At 39.7% G+C, this 25607-nt stretch overlaps 1 protein-coding gene across 1 annotated transcript in view; it reads right to left on the bottom strand.

The window, feature by feature from the left end:
* Nucleotides 1–25607, bottom strand: part of URE (urease) — a 181110-nt gene that overhangs the window by 33757 nt on the left and 121746 nt on the right. Inside the window, exons 10-12 of the mRNA XM_090001615.1 lie at nucleotides 22690–22829; nucleotides 22112–22249; nucleotides 21933–22024 (exon numbers count right to left, since the gene is read on the bottom strand). Of these exons, the coding sequence (XP_089857741.1) occupies nucleotides 21933–22024; nucleotides 22112–22249; nucleotides 22690–22829 (370 nt within the window). The remainder of the gene's footprint in view (nucleotides 1–21932; nucleotides 22025–22111; nucleotides 22250–22689; nucleotides 22830–25607) is intronic.

The raw sequence follows: 25607 nt of genomic DNA, 5'->3' as shown, positions 1-25607 counted from the left end.
AACTAGTATGCCTTCGACTGTCTCTGCAGCAGTTGCTACCGCCACCCTCCTGAGTGAAGCCTGGGAGCACTCTAAGAGTGCATAGAGCAAGAAGTCATCCGTTGTGGGTGGTGAGCCGAAGACACCATCCAGCGGCCCAGGCAAACGGTCGTTCTTTCCCATAAAGATCGAAGGAGGAAAGAAACAGTTTCCTCTTTCCAAGCGTCAACGGCCTTAGGGCAACCCTCTAGCCAGGCAGCAGGCTGGCAATGTATGCTCCAGATGCCGAAGATCTCACCTTGGGCAAGCGTGCCCACTCGAGACAGGCAGATGCATGTATTATGGCAAGATGGGTCACTACCTCCGCGAATGTTGCAAAAAGCCGGTTGATGACCTCAGGCAGAACAGCAGAGCACCTCTGCTCCCTCGACCATCGCAACAGCAGCATCAGTTGCCGCAACCGCAGTCGAGCGGTCAGAAGAAGGCGTTGGGACGGGTCTACACTGCCTCGGTCGAGCAATTGACCAAGGAAGACCTAGTGCAAGGTACCCTTTTTGTCGCTAACCAAGCGCCCTTTGTGCTTTTTTAATGTGGTGCCACACACTCTTTTATTTCGATAAATTTTACTGAGTTTTTGCACATACCTGTAAAACCCTTGCATAATACCCTTGAAGTGTATAACCCGATTGAGAAAAACACCATTTGTGCGGCCTACGTACCAGAGTTGGACGTAGTCTTGGCAGATTGGCATTTATCGGCTTGTGCTATCCTGCTAGATATGACGGAATTTGACGTCATCCTAGGCATAGATTGACTGCACAAGTATCATGCCAAGATAGCAAGATTGTTTTATCTCCACTAGGAATGCCCAAGGTGGAATTCAAGATCGTGAAACTCGTTAGGGCGAGCAAGCTGATTTTATCGCTAAATGTGCAGTTACCTGAGGAAGGGATGCACTCCTTGGTCAGTGTCATCCAGTCCGAGCCGATACGAGTCCCAATCGAGGACTTGGAGGTGGTTCGAGATTTTCCAAACGTCTTCCAAGAGGAGCTGCCAGGACTTCCTCCACTGCGTGAGGTGCAGTTCAGCATCGAGTTGCTGTCGAGTACTGCGCCAATTTCAAAGGCTCCATATCGGATGGCGCCAACAAAGCTCAAGAAGCAGTTGCAGGAGTTGATGGATCAGGGATTCATTCGCCCTAGCGTCTCGTCTTGGGGAGCTTCTATCTTGTTCGTGAAAAATGATAGATCATTGTGGTTGTGCATCGACTATTGAATGCTCAACCAGACAACAATAAAGAATAAGTACTCATTGCCACGCATCGAGGATCTGTTCGACCAATTGCAGAGGACCAAGATCTTTTCAAAGATCGACCTTAGATCTGAGTACCATCAGCTCAGAGATGATATCTCCAAGACGGCCTTCCGGACCAGATATAGGCATTACGAATTTACGGTCATACCTTTCGGACTCACTAATGCTCATGCAGCCTTCATGGACCTCATGAACAGGATGTTCAAACCCTTCTTGGACACCTTCGTGATCGTGTTCATCGACAACATCCTAGTGTATTCAGCCAGCTGGGCAGAAGCACTTGAAAGTTATTCTCGAAACCTTGCGAAATGAGCGTTTGTTCGCTAAGTACTCCAAGTGCGAGTTTTGGCTCGAGGAGATCATGTTTTTGGGGCATGTCATCTCCAAGGAAGGTGTGTTCGTGGATCCAACGAAGGTGGAGGTTGTACTCAATTGGCAGCAGCCGAGGAATGTTCGTGACATCAAGAGTTTTCTTGAATTAGCAGGGTATTACCGGAGATTTATCCAGGATTTTTCTAAGATCTCTCTACCCATAACGAAGCTCTTAAAGAAAGAAGCTAGGTTCGTGTGGGACGGCAAGTGCGAGAGCAGTTTTCAGATGTTGAAGGAACGTCTTACGACTGCTCCTATTTTGGCCTTACCTTTGGGTCAAGACGGATTCGTGATCTACACTGTGTTAAAATATGTTGATCCTTAAATGTACATATATATATTTATATATATATATAAATATACGTATACATATATATATGTATACATATCTCTATTTATATATATATAAATATATATATTTTATCTTCCTAAAATACCCTCAAGGGTATTCTTGTAAATTAGCATTTTACGTATATTCCAATTGGAATATGCATTGTAATTTTTGTTTTATTTTTATTTTTTGTTTTTTATATTTTTGGGTTTCGTACCACATTGGGGGCCTCCCAAAAGTGACGTTGGGAGCCCCCAACGGTCACAAATGTGACCGTTGGGGGCTCTCCAACGTCCCCTTTGGGAGCCCCCAAGTGTAATGAAAAGAGGCGGAAGCACCAATAGAGCAAAAGTCACTCCTTAAGAGTGACTACAAAAGCCAAGAACACAAACACCAAATGTGCACACACAAAAACTCACAAATATAGAAAATGACTTAAAGTCATAAGTTGGATTTATTGAAGAAGGGAAGAGAAGGGTGTAAAAACCCATACATTTAAGAGGGGAAGACCTCCTCTATTTATAGAGGAGGGAAGCACTAAAAGGAACCACAAGGAGGGCTCCCTTGTAGTCGTTGGGAGCCCCAACGGTCAGAAATCTGACCGTAGGAGCCCCAACGACTACAAGTGTGGGGCCCCCTTGTGGTCTTTACAAAAAGGAAAAAATAAAGAAAAAAGAAAAGGGAAAAAGGGAAAAAGAGAAAAAAGAAAAAAAGAAAAAGATACATTGTGGTATTACAAGAATACCCCTATCGGGTATTTATCTAAATGAGAAATAGTATATATATATACATATATGTATATATATATATATATACTTATATATATACGGATGTATATATATAAGTATATATATATATATATATATTTTAACACCAAGGTGGTCCCTTTTCATGCTTATAAATAGGGGATTTCCCCTTTGTATTTTGTATTCTTGAGGGAGCTTATGCTCCATTGTAATGGGGTTTTTACCCCTTCTCCATTATTCTTCAATGATATGCAACTTATGACTTTATGTCATATTTTTCCCTTTTTATGGGTTTTATGTGTTAGCACATTATGTGCTTATGTTGTTTCCCTTTAATGGGTATATTTGCACTCCACGTGCATAAGTATGGGTTCATTATTGAACCCAATGTATTCCAAGTCACTTTCTAACATGGTATCAGAGCGAGGTCACGATGGGGTTGTCCTTTGGTGCAACGGAAAGCGTGTCGCTCAAGAAATGGTGAAGTATTCATTGCTCTTCCTTTTTGCTTTGAAGTTATTCGGTATGTATCCCTTTTCTTAAAGTATTATGCATTTGAAAATATGTTTCTTGCATATAGTTTGTTCGTTTAATGGTTATGATAGTTGAATTATGTCTTTTCACATTTCGTGTGCTCGTATATTTTAAAATTATCTCCCTCAAATTTGGTGAACTCGTTTGTTGTTCAAATATATAATTTGTGTTTATCGAACTACTCATCGCATATAATAGCAATTTATGTTTTTTTTATTACCTTCAATTATGTGAGATTTATAATTCTTACATAACTATCTCATGATTGACCTATAAGTTAATTTTTAAAAATTATATATATGATTTCTTGCTAAAGTAATGATCTTTGCTTAAAATTTCTTAACTCTCATATGAACCCTAATTTGATTTGAGTTCCTCTTTTGATTATGAATTTTAGTGCATTTTTTGAAAAATTTGATATAATCCTTATATGAAAATCTCTCACATCTAAAAATCTTTGTTGAATCCTAAAGTAGTTCTTGTTAATGATAACTTATAAGAACTCCTAAAAGTTTTTCAATGTTTCTTTTTTTGTTTATGATAAACCATTAGGAAAGATTTTTTTAAAAAGGAATTTCTCACACTATATAGAGTGCATAGTTCATCTTTTGCATCCTTTTGGTATAAATGATTTCATTTTTTATCTTTATAAACTTGTTGGTTTGTATTTTTCATAAGGTTTCGAAACCTCTTAATAATATCTTTAAAAAAAAAAAATGCCTACATTGGCCATAATATGGTTTTCTTTGTCCTCAATTGCAATTGTTAAAGTTTGAGAATTTCAAGCATTGCTCTTTTTATAAAGTGCATACTTGCTCACTTTTGTGTATTTTTGTGTTTTGTGCACATTTGTTTCTCAAATATTTGCGCTTGTATGCATTCCCTCTTTTTTATGAAATACATGCCTTAGTGCATGTTTGTTTACACCTTGGTGTGTATTTGTTCAAGTATTGTATGAGTGCCTTCGTGCACATCTTTTATAAAGCCTTTTGTGCTCACATGTGTATTGTCTCTTCGTAGACATTTTTGCATTATGGAGCCTTTATGCACATTTATTTTTGTGAAAAATATAATGAATTTAGATATTGAGTCCTTTTTAAATCATTGTAAGTGCTTTTAGCACTTTGAATGTTTCCGCATATCTCATCACAATCAAAGGTTTTTTTAAAATTGTTGTATGGGATTTAATCCCAAATTTATAAATTTTCAAGTGTTTTAAATATCCATTCCTTGAGTATTGTGTTAAAGCCTTCTTTGTGAACCATTACGGTTCTTATGATTTCTTTGATTAAAAGCTTGATTGTCTTGATGAATTCTTTAAGTTCTTGTGTTTATTGCTTAATAAGTCCTTTTTGGTATAAATGACTTGTTTCAAGATTAATCATAATTTGTGTTTATGCAAAATTGTTGTTATAAAGCACATTATTGATTATTGGACCTTTTGATTCAATTTTTTAATCGGTCCTCTTTTCTTTGAAAAATGATTCCTTAAGTGTTTATTGCCTTTTTGTGGCATTTATATTTGTCCATCACATGTTATTTAATGCATCTTTTATTTGGCCTTATTATTGTTATATTAGAGATGTTTGTTGAGGTGAGTTATGGGCACCTCGTGTTATATCATTTTAGTTTGTCCACCTTTCATGTTATAGATGGTTGTTGAGGTGAGTTATGGGCACCTTGGGACTCTAAAATGATTTGTTGTATGATCTCTAATTATGAGTGTGTCACTCATTTTTTCTCTTGTGGCCATTGATATTATGAATGCTTCTATGTAAATGTGATGGACATATGGTATTTTAAAACCTTAAATGTTTTAAGGTATATTAAAAATCAAGGGTTTTGGGATTATTGCCCAACCTTTTCTTGTTTATGAATCTTATGAGTGCATTTGCACATTTATGATTTTGTGTTCTTGTGATTTTGCACAAGTATTCTAAGTGTTCTTGGTGTGTGTATGTTCACACATTTGTTCTCAAGGATTTTATTTTATCGATTATAGTATCTTGTTGAAGATATTTTTTACATGCATGTTATTGTTATAAGAATTCATTTTAAAAGGAGTATTGTTTTATTCAAGGTTTATTTTCATTACAAGTTTATTGCCTTAAAAGTCTTTTCCTTTTATGCCCATTATCTAAGTGTCATCATATGTAGACAAGAATTTTATTACACCTTCGTGTGTTTTTAACCCTTTGTTGGTTTTTGCTCTCTTGGTCTAGTAGCTGAACACACTTGCCTTGAGTGTTTTTATATGTAGACAAGGCACGTTGATTCACACCATGGTGTGTGATTTTTAGCCTATGTTGGTGTTTGTGTCCTTGTTCTAGTCGCTTAAGATGTATGCCCATGGTTGGCTTATTTCACTCATTTCAAGTGCTATCATATGTAGACAAGAAATGTATTATGTTTTAGCCCATGGTTGGCTTATTACTCTTGTTCTAGTAGCTGAACATACTTGGTTTTAAGTGTATTTTTTACGTAGACAAGAGATACTTTTTAGTCCATGTTGGCATGTATTCTCTTGTTCTTGTCGTAGATGCACTTATTTCAAGTATTATTATATGTAGACAAGAGGTTCTTTTACACACCTTTGTGTGTGTCTTTGGCCTTTAATGGCTTTATATTCTTGATCTAGTAGCTTATACACTTGATTTATGGGTTTTGGAGGACTAATGAGGAAGATGTTTGTAATGGATAAACTATTGTTGAAATTTGCAAAATTTCATTCATGACTTGTGTTTTTCAAGCAAATCATATTTTTGATATGCATATCAAGTTGATTTCTTAACATTTAATCTATATATTAAGTGCTTATGGTTTTTGCCACCTTTATATGCAAAATGTGTATTAAGTATGTCTTTCATAAATGATTTTAAAACCTTGTGAACTCTTGGGTTTATTTTGCCTAAAGTATGCTTGGAGACTTTGTTTCTCTTGTTTGGCACTTCATTACATGTTTGAAGCATGTTCATTAATGAGTTCTTTGAGTATTAATTCATTTCATGATAAGTATATGCATATGCTCTTTATGGCCTTTTTGGGCCATCATTCAATAATGTTTATGTATATCATGTTTCTTCGTAGGCTTTTTGTGGTGTCCCTTAGTGGACCATTTTGTTATTCCCCATTATGGGGTTATATTTGTCCAACGTTGGACCTTATGAATGCATTATGCATTCTTGCAATTTATTTCTGCATAATTTGCTTCCGCTCATTTTGTTTTAAACATGATATATGATTTTGAAACTTTGGGGTCATTTTTGCATAATTTGCATCTCTTCTAACCTGTGCTAGTTAGAAATGTTCCATTTGAATAAAAGTACAAAGATTTGTTTTACTTGTTTCTTTGTTGTTATTTCACAGGATCTTGGAGATAGGACAAAGAGAAGTACCCTGGATAGTTCGGGAAATTTGAAGACAATAGGAGGAAGGCCTTTTCAAGTTCCATTGCAACCTTGCCGGAGCCTCTTGGAGTCTTGCCCTTTGTTCAATCTTTTCGTTTCCCCGCAAAGATTGAGGGGGGGTGTTAAAATATGTTGATCCTTAAATGTACATATATATATTTATATATATATATATATATATATATATAAATATACGTATACATATATATATGTATACATATCTCTATTTATATATATATAAATATATATATTTTATCTTCCTAAAATACCCTCAAGGGTATTCTTGTAAATTAGCATTTTACGTATATTCCAATTGGAATATGCATTGTAATTTTTGTTTTATTTTTATTTTTTGTTTTTTATATTTTTGGGTTTCGTACCACATTGGGGGCCTCCTAAAAGTGACGTTGGGAGCCCCCAACGGTCACAAATGTGACCGTTGGGGGCTCTCCAACGTCCCCTTTGGGAGCCCCCAAGGTGGTCCCTTTTCATGCTTATAAATAGGGGATTTCCCCTTTGTATTTTGTATTCTTGAGGGAGCTTATGCTCCATTGTAATGGGGTTTTTACCCCTTCTCCATTATTCTTCAATGATATGCAACTTATGACTTTATGTCATATTTTTCCCTTTTTATGGGTTTTATGTGTTAGCACATTATGTGCTTATGTTGTTTCCCTTTAATGGGTATATTTGCACTCCACGTGCATAAGTATGGGTTCATTATTGAACCCAATGTATTCCAAGTCACTTTCTAACACACTGATGCTTCCGAGACCGGCTTGAGTTGTGTCCTAATGAAGAATGATAGAGACCGGCTTGGGTTGTGTCCTAATGAAGAATGATAGAGTGATCGCCTATGCATCGCGCCAACTTAAAATTCATGAGAAGAATTATCCAACTCATGATTTGGAATTAGCAGCGGTAGTCTTCGCATTGAATATATGGCGACACTATTTGTACGGGGAGCGGTTCGAGGCTTTTACAGATCACAAGAGCCTAAAATACTTATGCTCGCAGAAGGAGCTAAATATGAGTGTAACGCCTCAAAATTTTCAACTTGCAAACCTTTCAGAAAAACAGACAAAAGACTAAAAAGGAATCTCTTTATCTCAGAGATGGTTTACGAAATCAGCGGAAGGCTATACTTTTGTTAATTTTAGAAAGGCAAGCTGACAACTTTGGGCGTGTTAGCTAAAGGAACCAAAACGCACAACCCATGCTACTTGCAAACACTTGGAAAAAAAAACCACTTTCATTTAAGAAGTTCTCCAAATAGTACAAAATTCGGATATCCAAAGGAAAATCCGTTACAAAACCCCAAACAACAGGACGCGAGCTAAGAGCAGGAAGAAGGACGTCTTGGAGCCATCTTGCCATCGCTTGTGGTGTATCTAATCATCACCTGTACCCATAGAATGGGTTAGTTTCGCGAAAACTAGTAGGTGCACAAGAGAGACTACAAAGAACTGAATTATGTAAATTTAATTCAGTAGGTTACGCAGTTTAAAGCAGATATGCAGTTAAACAGGTAAGCAATGCACATAGATAACTAGTGCAAACGCGTAAGTAGTGCAATCGAACAAGTAGTGCAAACAAACAAGTAGTGCAAGCGAATAAGTACTGCAAGCGAGTCAGTAGTGCAAACGAGTCAGTAGTGCAAGCGAATCAATAGTGCAAGCGAATCGGTAGTGCAAGCGAATCAGTAGTCCAAGTGAATCAGTAGTGCAAGCGAATTCCGCTATTACAATCAACAAGATCAATGCCGGATCACCTGGTCTGGGATCCTCACAAGGAATTTCGCCCTAGATGGTATGCCTGATCTTGGACCATACACTTCCTCACAGGAGTTCACCGTCTTTGCGGCTACCCGTTCGTGGACAGTGTACATCCTCATAGAGAATCTACCACTCTAGCCGGTTACCTGGTCTTGATCATACACGCCCTCGCAGATAATCCTTTGGAGATCAGGTCCTCAACAAACACCCTACGCAGTGATACATGCATCAATACAACCGACTGCTCTGAACAATTGACCGCTCTTGGGTCAGTAGCCACCAATATGGGCACAAGCATGTATATCAGCAATATGTATCGTATCACTTCACATGGTAAAACAAAATACAAGATCACACATTCCTCTAATAAGGTTCCATGAACCATAAACATATTATCGCATACTTCCAACATTTCTTATCATGTGGCATATCAATCACATCACACAGAAGCATATAATACTACGCATCAAAATATTACCACAAGGAACATTGCAATCCACAAATAGGACCTTAAAGCATGCGTAAACAACACATGAGAACACACAGATATGGCAATCCAGTTGATTCTATAGGCGAAGAGTAACTAACTCTATCTGATAGCCAAACAAAACAACTGAATAAGACAAGCACTCATAACAATGCTCGTAATACATACAATTACAATCAAATGGTTCAGTCCATCAACAAGTAATTAAATTAATCGTAAGGCATAAACCATTGCATCGCAAGCACTTCATTAGTTATACATGATAAGCAATCATACGACAACAGTTATATCACAATATGTAAGCAGCTTATAAGACAAGCGGCCACATCAATCCTAGTTGCCACCAGTTCGTAGATTACGAGTTGTATGCAATCACATCAATCATAAGAGATGCAAGCCAACATGCTACATTACAATAGGCACCAAACAACTCGACCCAGGGGTAAAGCAAGTCACATGCTAATATGTAGCAACTGGCATAATGCTATTATTATAAGCACTTAACTAGTATGAGAAGCTAGTTATTACTCAGCAAAGAATTGCGTAAGCAGTTTAACCAAATAGAGTAACGCCTTGACAGACGTGCATAGCTCAACGAGTAACATACTGAACTATCGAGCAAGCGAGCAATCAACCAGTATGAATAGACTTTATGTTTCGATATTACTGGCCTGCGGGTACGCACAGGCAAAACGTAGAAACAACTGAGACTAGTTCAGGCGTCTGTTATTTTATGTATTTTCAATAACCCGAATAGCTAGTTGAGTCCGCTCCAAAGGGGACGGCTTTAGCCGAGAGAGGATTCCCCAGAGGCTGATCAGCAGTGCCACAGATGCATCTAACTTCTACAGAAGTGTTGAGCTAACTATTGTAGCCCCTTTCCCCTAACTCCAAAGACTGGAGAAGGCCGGATTATCTGCCCGAATGGTGGTTGTTAACAATCTATCCATTGGAGTTTTTGTATCGCTCTGTCCTCTCCCTTGACAAACAACAAGAAGCGAATGGGTGCGTTAGGGGTTGTTTAACTAACGACTCATTCTATGTTGTGGTCTTTAAACCACTCGAGCATCTTGCCTGTGAAGGCCAATAGTCACCATTTTATGTGATTACAGCATTGTGCATTTAACACTATTCGAGGTCGCACGACCGTCTCATCCGATCATCGCAGTACTAATGTGTAGTGCAAAACTACAAGTACTCTAGGATGAAAAGGGTATAGTTCTTCAATAGGAACCTCAACAGAAGTGTTTCCCAAAGATGTAATGTTTCTCAAACTATACTTTGACATTCTTTATCTTTTGAAACAGCCAGCAGCTTGTGCCAACATTTGGCATGCGATTTTCTATAATCTCGTCCGCTATCGGGGTATCTACATGCCTCGCATGACTCGATACCGGCCTCGATAGACGAGATACAAGTTTCTCAACAGAACCAGCCAATCACATCCTCCCAAATGCTTCTATTTGGGCAGTCTTTGATGCTTTTGCGCAGCTCCCTAAAATCTTAAGTCGACTCTGCAGGACTGTGTACTCGAAGAGTCAGGATTCTTGCGAGGTATCCCTCTCCTTAGACGAGGATGTATCGCTAAGCTCTCGACTCAACTCTTGTTGCAAGAGAGAAAGAGAGCGGTAAATGCCTCTTGCATCCTCCACGAGGATGACTCAAAAGCGCATGCAATGAGCGAAAACCTGAGCGTTATCTGCAATAGCAAAGCAGTAACAAAACATATGCAAAAGCAAGAGCCTGGGCGTAAAGCACGACGACAAAGTAAAGACTGTAAGCAAAAGTGCAACGCAGAACCTTTGCGCGATGCGCGACGGCAAAGTAAAGAATTGTAAGCAGAAGTGTAACGCAAAACCTTTGGGCGATGCGCGACGGCAAAGTAAAGGACAAGGATCGCGAAACTGCGTCCTTAAGTTAAATGTGTACTCGTATAAATATATATATGATATATATATTTATTTAATTGTCCTTTTTAGTTAATTGAACTCAATTTAATTGTCCAAGTCTTCTGTGCAATCTTCCCCTACCTTGAGGGGTTGCGGTCCTCGTATGCCAGCGGCGTAGGTAAGCATGAGCTCAAGCCACGAAGGGCGAGCAAGATCCATCATTCAACCTGTGATGCTAAAAAGGTTAGCATGCCAAAATACAAATGAGAAGTGGGTCCGGTAAGACCTGCAGCAGTACCGGACCCCAATATGAGGGTAGGCAGGGAACTCAACTCCTTGCAGAATGCAGAAGAGCAACAGAGGCAGCAAGGCTTCCTACCTGCAGGCTGCAGAGGCAAGAACTCTGCACTCTGCTGACCAGGGTGCCAGAGGCAAAGAGGTCTGCTCCCAAATGCTAGAGATACAGAGGCACTGCACCCTGCCTGCAAGGGTGCAGGAGGCAGGGGCCTCACCCTTGCCGACAAAAAGCCACAGAGGCAGGGGCTCATGCTCCCTGCCTGCTAGGACAAAAAAGGTAGGGGAGGGAGCAGAGGCTCCCTGCCGAACCTTTCTCAACCGGAAAGAAGACAGGGAGCACAGCTCCCTACTGGAAACGAGACAGGCAGGGGCTCTGCCCCTGCAGGCCACTAGATCAAGGCAGGGGTCGAAGCCCCCTGCCTGAAAACAAAGGAGATGCAGGGGCTTCGCCCCCTGCCCAAAATCAAGAAGAAGGTAGGGGGCGAAGCCCCCTGCCGAAAAACGAAATGAAGGCAGAGGGGTCTCGCCCCCTGCCGGGAAACATAAGAAGGCAAGGGAGGCGAAGCCCCCTGCCGAAGACAAAACAATGGCAGGGGGGCCTCGCCCCCTGCTGGGAAACACAAGGCAGGGGAGGGGGAGGGCTTCCGCCCCCTGCCAGGAACAAGATGCGGGGCACGGGGGCAAAGCCCCCTGCCGGAAAAACAACGAAGAGGCAGGGGCTCTGCCCCTGCCAGAAAGGTGGGCCGACACATGGAGCTCCACTCCCTGCCGGCAAAACAAGAGGGACAGGGGGAGTGGAGCCCCCTATCGACACAGCAAGTGACAGGGGGGCGGAGCCCCCTGCCGACGAAAAGAAAGGAAAAGGAGAAGGGGAGAAAAGGAAACGGAGAAGAAGAAGAAGGCGAAAGAAAAAGAGGAGAGTACCTGGAGATCATCGACGGCGGCAGCGGAAGGAGGTCGCAGGTGGCAGTGGCGTCGAAGGGAGGTCGCAGGTGGCGGCGGGTTGACAGGGGTCTCCAGCGAGAGAGAAGGTGCAGAGACGAGTCAGGGGGAGAAGGGAAGAGAGTGAGTGTCGGGGAGAGAGAACGAGAGGGCAGGAGAGGGGAAGGGGTTTCGTATTTGAAACACCCCCCCCCCCCCGTCTCGCTGTCTATAGAAGACCCGAGGGAGGCGGTGAGGCTTTGCCCGACCGCCTCTCCTTTTGGATCTGGGTCGGGTCCAAATCTGGATCCCACCCGAGTCCAATAAAAAAAAAATGAGGTTTTACACATCATCTTTGGCTAATAGTTCAAACAAAAAGGAATAATCAACATTTTCATTATGTAATTCTGAACTTTCAAAACCACCAAGATTTTCCAAAAAACTCACATTTCTGGAAACATAAAGTCTGTCATTTTTAATGTCATAATATCGAAAACCCTTATGGGTTTCGGAATAACCAAGAAAGGCACATGGAATGGCCTTTGGGGAAAGCTTATTATTTTTACCTGTAAGGACAAAGCACTTAGATCCAAACACCCTTAACCTGTTGTAATCAGGTTCTTTTTCATACAACTTTTCAAAAGGAGAAATTTTACTCAAATTCTTCGATGGAAGTCTGTTTATGAGATATACCGAGGTAAGGGCGGCTTCAGCCCATAGTTTCTTTGGAATGTTTTGTGAAATGAGCAAAGTTCTAGTTGTTTCAATAATATGCCTATGCTTCCGTTCGGCTAACCCATTTTGTTGTGGGGTTTCGGGCAAGATTTCTAATGGATAATACCATAACTTTCAAGGTAACTCTTGAATTCATTTGAAAGGTATTCACCACCAGAGTCGGACCTAAGAATTTTTAAACTTCCATTAAATTGATTTAAAATCATCATATGAAACGTTTTAAACATTGAAAAAACTTCATGTTTATGTTTAAGAAAGTATATCCAACAAAACCTAGTGTAATCATCCACGAAAATAACATAATACGAGAATCCTCCTTTAGATATCACAGGAGCGGGTTCCCATACATCGGAATGAACAATTTACATGGATCTTTGAGAAAAAGGTAGACTTTTCATTTTCCCAAGAATACAATCATTACAAACAAAATCTCCTTTCCAAAGATGTTTAATAAAAGGCAAATAAGAGATTTTAACAATGTTGGGATGTCCCAGTCTTTTATGCCATACATGAATATCTTTTTTTTGAACAACATTACAAAATTGATTCTTGGGAACTTGAAGAAAGTCAACGTAGTAGAGTTCGTCTCTCCTACAGCCTTCCCCAATCAATCTCCCGGACTGGCGAGCCTGAATCCAACATTTATCAGAAGTGAATTTTACATCGCAACCATGATCCGAGAGTTGAGAGACCGAAAGTAAATTTAAATTTAATTTTGATATAAAGCGAATTTTCGGGAGAAAAAAATCTTGTTTTTCAAAATTTTCTATTCCTTTAATTTCAAGAGGTGTTCCATCCGCCGTTGAGACAAAAGATGGAAGAGGATTTTTAGAAAATTCGGAAAGAGAGCAAACACTTGGAGTCATATGAAAAGATGCGCCGGAATCTAAAAGCCAAGATATCTTACCGGAAGGTGAAGAGGTAGACATAGCGGCTTCGGAAGTTCCTCCCTTGAGAAGAGGTTGCAAAGCTTCTACAATTTGATGAAGAGAAAGAGACTCATTTGACGATGATGGTCGTTCCTCTTATTGAGATGTCATGGCCATAGCAAGTATTTTCTTCCATTTTGGGCATATAGGTTTAATGTGCCCCGGTTCTTTACAAAAATAACATATAAGCTTGCTATAGTCCTTCCTTACACCTTGACCAATTGAATTTTGATTGTTGAAGTGAGGAGGCTTATAAGTTTTCAAATTGCTCCACGGTCTTGATACGGCATTAGCACCTTCATTTTCTTCATTACTTGAAGTAGCAAGAACACTTTGTTTTTGCTAAAGTTCATACGAGTTTCCTCCCCACTTAGCTTTGTAATGACATCTTCAAGAGAGGAGGAAACGAAGGAGGAAAGGAGAGAGGACCGAATTTGCTAGAACTCGGGTCCAAGGCCATTAAAAAAATTAAAAAAATGGTCATCTTCCAATTGTTTGTATCTAAGCTCAATAGCTTCTCCACTCCACTTAGGCTCAAACATTGCGAGTTCATCCCATATGGACAACAATTCCGCAAAGTATTCCCTTATGGACATCTCATTTTGTTGAAGGGTTAAAGCCCTTTTTTGGAGATAATACTTATGTGACAAGTCTCTTGACGTGTACATTTTTTCTAGATAATGCCAAGCTTCCAATGCTTTCTTGAATTTAATAATGTTGACATTTATCTTTGTTTCAACTTATGAAAACATCCAAGAAAGAATCTTGAAATTTTTCATTTTTCATTCTTCATGTTTCTTAGAGTATTCCTCAAGAGCTTTGTTCCTCTCTTCTCCTTCGAGAAATTTGATTTCGCCTTTCTCTACCAAAGTAATCCTTGGTTCGGGTTTCGGTACAGAACCAAGAACGTATCCCCCAAAGACCCTTACCTTTTATTTGAGCTTCCATGTTCCCGGCCCAAACATGATAGTTTGAGCCATTCAATTTGAAGCCAAGAGAGAAATGGGAGTCTTTTTCGCCCATTAGAGAGAGAAGAAGTTGAAAACTAATATGTACCTCAAGAAACTTTCACGCCTTCCTTAACAAAAGACTCTCAAAATATTGCCCAAAGAAGGTTATCCACTTCAAATGCCAATAGCTTGAAGGCACGTTTTTCAAGGCACTCGAAAAAAAAATAAAAGCACAAACCTCCTTCTTCAACCAAGCTTTGATACCATGTAAAAATATCTTCAACAAGATACTAATAACAATATTACAATATTCTTGGAAATAAATGCGTGCACATATGCACAACAATAACACTTGAAACACTTGTGCACAAAAAGCACAACACAAACTCACAAATGCGCAAAAGCATACCCAAGAGTCATAAGATTGAAAAGGTGCTTGGGCTATAATCCCAAAAGCATGAAAAATATACAAGGGGAGAGCCCCTTTAAATAGAGGAGGTGGAGTCCTTGGAGAGGCTCCACCACTAGCCGTTGGAGCCCCTTGCAACGGTCACAAATGTGATCGTTGGAAGGGGCCCAACGACTAGATGGTGGGCCCTTCCAAGGTGCTTTCCACCTTTTACAAAAAACAACAAAAAATAAAAAGAAAAAGAATAAGAGGAAATTACAAAAACATATTCTAAAAAGAATATGTTGTAAAAAGACTAAACCACCCCAACGGCTAAACAGTTAGAAATATATATTTTATATATATAATAAGTAGATACATATACATATATATGAATATATGTATATGTATTACCTTATATATATATATAAAATATATATATATATATATATATATATATATATTACATTGCATGTTTAGATTACATAATTTAACACCCCTCCTTCCGGCGAGCTCCTTCCGGCAGCCCCAGGCACGCGTCTTCTCTCCTCTTTTTCTCATTTTCCCCTCTTGCTCCCTCGTCTCTCCTTCTCCCTTACTTCTCAGTGGCGCAGGGAGGGGGCTGAGCCGCCTCCCTGCTGCCTTAGATCGCAGGGGAGGGGCTCGACCCCTCCCTACGACTCCTTTTAGCGAGGGAGAGGCGGAGCCCCTCCCTATGTCGTGCTTGGTAAGGGAGGGGCTGAGCCCCCTCCCGATGCCCTCTAGCTGCAGGGGAGGGGTCGACACCCTTCCCTGTGTCTCCTTATGGCAAGGGAGGGGCTCGAGCCCCTCCCTACTCCATATTACGGCAGGGGAGGGGGTTGAGCCCCTCCTTGCTTCTTTTCTGACAGTGGAGGGGGTCGAGCACCCCTCCATGCTCCATGCTCTCTGTTACGGCAAGGGAGGGGGTCGAGCCCCTCCCTGCACCCCTTTTTTCGACAAAGAGGGGTCGAGCCGTCCTCCCTGTGCCTCTTCTTTCTTTAGGCAGGGGCATCACCCTTGCCTCCGCTGTTTTTTTTAGCAGGCAGGGGCAAACCCCCTTGCCTCGCTCTTCCCTGGCATCAGGTTGGGGCTTCGCCCCCTACCTGTTCACATTTCATCAGGCAAGGGCTTTGCCCCTGCCTCTCTTCTACTTTGTCAGGCAGGGGTGCAACCCTGCCTGCCCTCGCTTTCTGAGGGCAGAGGTATAACCCCCAGCCTCCTCGTAGTTTCTGACAGCAGGTCAACAGGTGCTCGCAACCCCTGCCCCTGCTTCTTGCGCTAATAGCAGGTGTGCAAGGGCACGATGCCCCTGCCTCTGCTTCCCTTACGTCAGGTCGACGACAGTGCCCCTGATCTTCTATTTTTTGTATTAGCTTGCTAAGACTGTCGCATTTGCAGCTCGTACAACGGATCCTGCTCGCGCTCCGCGACCCGAACCATCAATCGTTTACACCCGCAGGTGCCAGCAAGCTTGCAACTCTCCAAAGTAGGGGAAGATTGCACGGAGGACTTGGACAATTAAATTGAGTTCAATTAACTAAAATGGATAATTAAATAAATATATATGCATTTATATATCATATATATTTATACGAGTATGCATTTAACTTAAGGACGCGGTTTCGCAATTCCTGTCATTTACTTTCTTTCACGTCTTCCTTTTTGCCGTCGCGCATTGCGCCTAGGCTTTTCTTGCGCACTCCTGCTTACAGTCTTGACTTTGTGGTCGCGATGTGTGCCCAGGCTCTTGCTTTTGCACATGTTTTGTTACTGCCTTGCTATTACAGATGACGCTCAGGTTCTCGCTCATTGCATGTGCTTTTAAGGCATCCTCGTGGAGGATGCAAGAGGCATTAACCGCTCTCTCTCTCTCTCTCTTGCAACAAGAGTTGAGTCGAGAGTTTAGCGATACATCCTCGTCTAAGGAAAGAGATACCTCACAAAGATCCTGGCTCTTCGAGTACGCAGTCCTGCAGAGTCGACTTGAGATTTTAGAGAGCTGCGCAAAAACATCAAAGACTGCCCAAATAGAAGCATTTGGAAGGATGTGATTGGCCGGTTCTATTGAGAAACTCGTATCTCGTCTATCGAGGCCGGTATCGAGTCATGCGAGGCACGTAGATACCCCGATAGCGGATGAGATTATAGAAAATCGCATGCCAAATGTTGGCACAAGCTGCTGGCTGTTTCAAAAGATAAAGAATGTCAAAGTATAGTTTGAGAAGCATTACATTTTTGGGAAACACTTCTGTTGAGGTTCCTATTGAAGAACTTTACCCCTTTCATCCTAGAGTACTTGTAGTCGTGCACTACACGCTAGTACTGCGATGATCGGATGAGATGGTCGTACTACCTCGAATAGTGGTAAATGCACAATGTTGTAATCACATAAAATGATGATTATTCGCCTTCACAGGCAAGATGCTCGAGTGGTTTAAAGACCACAGCATAGAATGGGTCGTCAGTTAAGCAACACCTGACGCACCCATTCGTTTCTTGTTGTCTGTCAAGGGAGAGGACAGAGCGGTACAAAACTCCGATGGACAGACCATTAATGGCCGTCATGGGCGAAAGACCCGACTTCCCCAATCATCGGAGGTTAGGGAAAAGGGGCTACAAAAGTTAGCTTAACACTTCTGTAGAAGTTAGATGCATCTATGGCACTGCTTACCTGCCTTTGGGGAATCCTTCTTCGGCTAAAGTTGTCTCCTTAGGAGCAAACTCAACTAGCTATTCGGGTTATTGAAAATACATAGAATAACAAATGCCCAAACTAGTCTCATTTGTTTCTACGTTTTGGCTGCGCGTACCCGCAGGCAGTAATATCAAAACATAAAGTCTGTTCACACTGATTGATTGTTTGCTTGCTCGGTAGTTTAGTATGCTACTCGTTGATCTATGCACGCCTATCGAGGCATTACTCTAGTTTGTTAAACTGCTTACGCAGTTCTTTGCTAAGTAACATCTAGCTTCTCATACTAGTTAAATGCTTATAATAATAGCATTATGCCAGTTGCTATATAATAGCATGTGATTTGCTTTACCCCTTGGTTGAACTGTTTGGTGCTTATTACAATGTAGCACATTGGCTTGCATCTCTTATGATTGATGTGATTGCATGCAGCTCATAATCTACGAACTGGTGGCAACTAGGATTGATGTGGTCGCTTGTCTTATAAGCTGCTTACATATTGTGATATAATTGTTGTCGTATGATTGCTTATCATGTATAGCCTATGAATGGCTTGCGATGCAATGGTTTATACCTTACAATTAATATAGTTACTTGCTGATGGACTGAATCATTTAATGGTAATTGTATGTATTGCGAGAATTGTTATGAATGCATATCTTATTCAGTTACTTTGTTGTTATGAATGTTTGTCTTATTCAGTTGGATTGCTATAGTTGCTTATTTAGGACTATGGTCCTTACTGCACTTGTATTTAGTTGGTTGCTTTACTAGAGTTTTACTTACTCCACGACACGTTGGTTAGTCCTGCTAGTCATATTTTTCTTGCTTGATTTAGCAAATAATTTCATTGAATATAGCAACTGTTGAGGACCTAATCTCTAAAGGATTATCTACGAGTGTGTGTATGATCAAGATCAGGTGAGTAAGCTAGAGTGGTAGATTCTCTGTGAGGATGTACACTGTCCACGAACGGATAGCCGCAAAGACGGTAAACTTCTGTGAGGAAGTGTATGGTCTAAGACCAGGTATACCATCTAGGGCGGAATTCCTTGTGAAGTACATTTTTCAGACCAAGTGATCCGGCGTTGATCTTGTAGATTGTAATAGTGGCTATCGACCCTGAGAGCGGTCATTTGTGTTGATGCGTGTATCGCAATAACTTTTATTGGTTATGACATTTGTTGAGGATCGGGTTCCCAAAGGATTCTCTGTGAGGGCATGTATGATCAAGACCAAGTGACCTAGCTAGAGCAGTAGAATCTCTGTGAGGATGTACACTGTCCACGAGCAGGTAGCCGCAAAGACGGTGAACTCCTGTGAGGAAGTTATGGTCCAAGACCAGGTATACCATCTAGGGCGGAATTCCTTATGAGGTTGTACATTTCCAAGACCAGGTGACCCGACTAGGGTGGTAGAATCTCTGTGAGAGTATGTATGATCAAGACCAGGTAACCGACTAGAGTGGTAGATTCTCTGTGAGGATTTACACTGTCAACGAACGGGTAGCCGCAAAGACGGTGAACTCCTGTGAGGAAGTGTATGGTCCAAGACCAGGTATACCATCTAGGGCGGTTTTCCTTGTGAGGTCGTATATTTCCCGAATCGAGCGATCCGACATGGATCTTATGTTTTTGCTTACCATAAAAGGTTATGGTGAGCTGTGATGATCTTCTGAGATTGTTTTAGATAGCCAATTATGAATATATAATTTTGGCTTTCTGTTTTAGCATGATTACATGCTGAACTCAAATGTGAAAATCAGATCTTTAGCGATTTTAGATCATGATATTGTTTTGGACCTTCTATAGAAGGGTGGGCTTTTTCTGAAATTATAACGCCTTAAGCGAGTCATAACAGGTGTCAGTTGGCCGCGAAAGGCCTTAAGAGATGAGAATTAATTAAGGTTGTTCAGAACAAAGCGTTTGTTAGAAATAGTGAGAGCGACAAACGATGACCTGATAATAATTAAATGCAGATACCCCATTCTAGGAACGAGAACAAGCTTGTTGCGTGGTAGTTCACAGCTTACGATCAAATGAATCGTCTTGATACGTTTTGACAGTTGCGTTGTTTACTTGCTTTGCACTGCTTACCTGCTTGCACCGCTTACCCGCTTTCACTACTTGCCTGTTTGCACTGCTTAACTGTTTAACTCCATATTGGATTTAAACTGCTTAGCATACTGAATTAAATGTACTTAATTCAGTTTTCTGTAGTCTCTCTTGTGCACCTACTAGTTTTTCGCGAAACTAACCCATTTTATGGGTACAGGTGATGATTAAGTACACCACGGGCGATGGCGTGATGACAAGATAGTTTCAAGACTTCTTTTTCCTGCTCTTAGCTCGTGTCCTGGACGTTTTTGGGTTTTGTCACGGATTTTTCTTTGGATATCCGAATTTTGTGAGTTTTGGTTCTTTTAGCTTACGTGCCCAAAGTTGTCAGTTTGCCTTTCTGAATTTAACAAAAAAATAGTCTTCCGCTGATTTCATAAACAAACTCGGAAGGAAAGAGATTTTTTCTAGTCTCTTGCCTGTTTTCTGAAAGGTTTGCAAATTTGAAATTTTGGGGTGTTACATTTCCAGAGTCAAATTATGAGTGCACTTAGATCCACTTATCTGGCAGCAATTCTGAGAATTATCAGATATATCAAGGATACCTGCATCATGCCTTATCTTTCTTTGCTTCTACTTTAGAGATGAGAGCTTAATATGATGCAGACTTTGTAGGGGTATGGCAGGATGACATTCTACCACTAGGTTTTGTTTATCTTTGAGTGACTCTTTGATATCATACAAAAACAAAACAAAGATTTTTCCTTGTCTTTAGCGGAGGCCGAGTATAGTCATGACTCAAGTTACTGCTGAAATTGTGGGCTGAGGTGGTTGTTAGAAGATATGAAAGTCGAGGTGAACAGAGCAATCCTAGCACTTTGTGACAATAAAAGTGCTATTCATATAGCTAAAAAACAGAATTTCATCAGAGAACAAAGCACGTCGAGATAAACTATCACTTCACTCATAGAGCATACTTGGAGGGAGTCATTTCATTGACTTATGTTGGGACAACCCAACAGATTGGAGAGTGTTTCCCTAAGAGCTTGCCTCTTAAGGTATTTCAAATCTTCCTTTCCAAACTTGGAATGATTGTGTTTACATCATCTGAAGTTTGAGGGGGTGTTGAGGAATGTAATACTATGTATCATTGGTGCGGGTAATACCCACTTATGTATTATTATGTATGTGAAAGGGTAGTTTTGCATTCTAGTTTTTAATGTGTAGCAGTCAAAGTAAGAGGACTATTCTGGTCAATATTTGTATTAGTTGTGTAGCCAGAGGGGGTAATCTCTTCGCATTTTGTGGTAATGAAGCTATTCACTTTCCCCATTATGTTTTTTAACTTGCATCTATCCATAGTTTTCTGATCATCTATAATAACAAACTACACATTTATGATAAAATCAAAATAAACCTCTAGATCATGGACTTCATCTGCCAAAGGAGTTACCTAATTAAAATGACCTTTTCTATACTTCAATTCATTTTACCAAAAATAACAAAGTTTCAGTAAAATGGAGAAAAGAAGCAAGGAAGATATTTTAAGAACAAAACCTAATTAAGCAAGTAAATCACACCCAAAATGAAAAATAAATCTAGTTCTAAATCATGTATAAGACTATAAGAAATTTATTGCATATCTAATCTATGCCAAAAGGTTAAAGCAGGCTCCATATTATCCCTTTAGATCTGCAAAAGCACAATAAGAGAGGAAGCAGGGAGTTTTCTAGAAAATCAAGAGTTCCCTTCCATCCAAAGACAAACCATACTGGTTTGACTGCTCAACACTAGATTACTGTCCATTTCTTGCTATTATATCTTTTTAGCCAGAAAAAAAGACCTCCAACGCTTGATAGTCTATGCAGCATCAAGCCCTAAAAACAAGAATAGCTAGAATGATGTTTCAAGGGAAAAGCACAATGGACAGACTAGCCATGAGGTGTCCATTGACTTTAAGATTGTTAATGGTCAATGATTTCCCCACATAATAATTGAAATTTGAAGGATGATATAGAAGGAAAAAGACTAGCCATGAGGTGTGTGTGTGTGCACCAAACATGCAAATGCAATTAAATTATACTATAGAAGGAAAAAGTTCACTTCACCTGTGATATGTATGAATGGTCCTCCCCTTAAATGCATCAATGGTATGTTCCACACAACCAGATTCATTCAATGTGTCCGTGTGGATATTAACCTGTTAACCAAAGCACACACAAACAAAGATGAATTTAAGCTTGGATGCCGTTAAAAGATTGGTCAAGAGTTGAAAAGACAAAAGTACCTGGACATCATATTCTTCAGCAACAGCCAAACATTTGTCTATTGCAGCTGGGGTAGTTCCCCAATCCTCATGTAGCTTTAGACCAATGGCGCCTGCCTCAATTATTTCATGTAACCCCTCAGCTTTTGCACTGTTACCCTAATTTTTGTTTTGCCAGAGAGGGAAGATAAGTTTTTAAGATAAAGCAATAAGCCACAAAAGGCAATATATGGTAACAAAGTGCCAAAAAAGTGTTGTCTTCCATATCACATTTTTATCAAAATATTAACATGATAGCAACTTTTTAAATACTTTTATATTGTATTTATACTTTTATTTATTTTTTATATTTTTTATATTCTTATACGTGAAAATATTTTCCCAAGAGTTTCCAACAAAAATAGTTTTTCAGTGTATTGTGAAATCTTTCCACCGAGATTTTCCCAAGAATGAGATTTCTGACATTATTTCAAAGTCACATAAAATGAAGCTCAACAAAAATTTAAATAGCTCAATAGATAGTTGATGCACAAAAGGGGCATAGGTTAACAAATGAGAACTAGAAAGACGAAAATCCAACCAACCTATATATGTTTTACCTTCCCTGTGAAACCAAAATTGAGTGGCAGGTCATCAGTGGATTGCAGCATTAACTGCATTTGTACTGGAGCAGGTGTGCAAGTAGTTGCACGAGTACCATGTGCTGGTCCAGTTCCACCACCAACTAGTGTTGTTATACCTTCAGATGAATCAATTCAATTCGTTAAAACCCTTATATATTTTATGTATGTTATCTTGGAATCTGTTAAAAAAATGAGAACTGATACTCTGAGGGATTATTTATTTCTAAAGCTAGTTTGTCAAGTAGAAAACTTATAAAATGAAACTCAAGAGGGGCCATGCTTGATATAAACTATCTGAACAATTGTTGAATCAGCTGATTTCTAGAGTATTTCATTTGCATGAGCTGCAACAGACTAACAGATCACGGTATGATGACATAAATGCTCAATAATATGATTTACATACAGAACAGCTGTTAATGAATCAAAATTTCCTGTATAAATGCAGCATGCTGAATAGATATTTACAAGGTCACCATCAAGTTTGTAATCCAGTAGCATCCATATTCAACTTCCAAATGATTTTACAGTAGAATGTTTCAACAAGGTTGCCAAAATTTGCAGTATGATACAACATTGGATGTTATCATGATATTGTTCCATTGTTCTTCAATTTGGCATGATCGATTACCTTCTTGGATATGTCATAATATGTCAAACAATTACACAATTTGTTACCTGGAATATTCAGGTAGAGCCTAAATATTTTGAAGTGCAATGTTACAATATCCAGACCCTAAAAATAGGAAAGAAGTTAAACCCCCTTTCTCCCTCCTGTCAATGAAAATATAAACTACCTGCCCCTTTTCTTTTCTAACTAAACATAAGCAAACTTTCAAACACTCTAATATTCTAATACCACAACTACTTCTCTCCTCCTTTTGGGGTAAAAAGGCTTGATGTGACTTGGTTCATAACAAAAGTGGCATATTAATTTGTCACTCTTCTTGTATGCATAGTATTTTCTTCCACGATCATTTTGGCTTCTGTTAAAATGTATACTCAAAAACATTATTGTAAGTATAAATAATATATACTTATATACATAGAGATATGTATACATATATTATATGTATACATATCTCTATATATAAGTATATATATTTATATATTTTTTCCTTTTTCTCTTTTACCCAAAAAGGGTATTTCTGTCTTTTTACATCTTGCGCATATTCCATTTGGAATATGCTGTACTTTTTTTCCTTTTATTTTTTTGTAATTCTTTTTCTTTTATTTTTCCTTTTTGCATAACAAAAAGGTGCATTGGGGGTCTCCCCAATAGAGTCGTTGGGGGGGCCCCAACGATCACAATTGTGACCGTTGGGAGCTCCCCAACGACTCCTTTGGGGAGCCCCCTCTTGCACCTCTTCCCTCTTGTATAAATAGGGGTGTTCCCCCTTGTTGTAAAATAAGCTTGAGAGTCACAAGCATTTGCTTCCATTTTATGAAATACATGCATTATTGCATGTTTATTATTTATACGCTTTTTGCGTATTTTGTTCAAGTGTTGTGAGAGTGCTTTCGTGCACTTCTTCTATAAAGTATTTATGCTTGTATGCGTATTGTCTCTTCGTAGACAATTTCACATGGTATCAGAGCGAGGTTGGTGATTGAAGATCGTGGGATTCTCCTTTTTTTGAGTTCCTCGAAAACCGTGCCTTCGGATCTTTAGAGATTGAAGTGGTGGATCTTGCTTCTCAAATATTTTAGAAGAATCTTGTGCAAGCTAGAAGTTGAAACATTGTGTTGGTACGCCCCTTTTCTCCTTCTCTTTACGCATTAATGGGTGAGAAAGAGTCTCACTTTGCTCTTGGCTTCAAGTTGAATGGGTCCAACTATCATATTTGGGCCGGGAACATGGAGGCTCACATAAAAGAAAAAGGATTGTAGGGTTATGTGCAAGGCACAATTCCGGAACCGGAACCCAAAATAACCGTAATAGACGGAAGTGAAATCAAGATTCTTGAGGGAGAGGAAAGGATCAAAGCTCTTGAAGAATACTCCAAGAAGCACGACGAATGAGAAATGAAGAACTTCAAGATTCTTTTGTTAAGACATATGTAATAATACATCTATATATATATATAGATGTATTCACCATAATACCTGAAAGGGGTATTATGGTCTTGCACAAGTACCCAATAGGGGTACTTGTTTTATTTCTTTTATTTTTCTGTTTTTTATTTTTTGTTTTTTTATTTTCTAAAATGTTTATTGGGATACCAAAGGGGCCCCACAATGGAGTCGTTGGGGGCTCCCAACGACTCTATTGGGAGCCCCCTTTGGTCTCCCTTTGCTTATAAATAGGGGGAACCCCCTTGTATCTTGTATTGCTTTTAGAGAGCTCCTCTCCAATAAAAGGGATATTCTTTTATGTGTGTAGCCTTGTTATAAGGCCCTTCGTATATCCCTTGGTGGATTTCCTCTCTTATGCTTGTTTCGTTTGTCCGTGTTGGACATAGTGAATGCATTGGCATTCTTGGATTCTTCTGCATACTTCATTACATGGTATCAGAGCCATACGATCTTCTAAGGTAAAATCGTGTCTCTCTCTACTTCCTTTCTTTTTCACATCTTCATTTTGTAGCAATGGAAGTCAAGATTGATCTATCATTCAAGCTCAATGGAAAAAATTACATGATGTGGGCATCCGCAATGGAGAATAATCTCAAAGGCAAGAAGCTTTGGGGTTATGTAATGGGAACCGTTCTGGAACCCCAACTTAAGCTCACAAAGATGAAAGAAGATCAAGAGAAAGCACTTGAAGGTGATGCTCGTCTCAAGGCCATTGAAGATTATCATCACCAAATGGAAGATTGGGAGAGCAACCATGCAAAAATCCTAGCATGGTTTATGAATAATGTCGAACTTAAGGTATGTGCAAATATTGCAAA

This window comes from Nuphar pumila, chromosome 3 (genome assembly GCF_984573655.1).
Source record: "Nuphar pumila chromosome 3, dmNupPumi1.hap1.1, whole genome shotgun sequence".
In the NCBI taxonomy this organism is placed as follows: Eukaryota; Viridiplantae; Streptophyta; class Magnoliopsida; order Nymphaeales; family Nymphaeaceae; genus Nuphar; species Nuphar pumila.
This window is presented reverse-complemented; position numbering and strand designations above follow the sequence as displayed.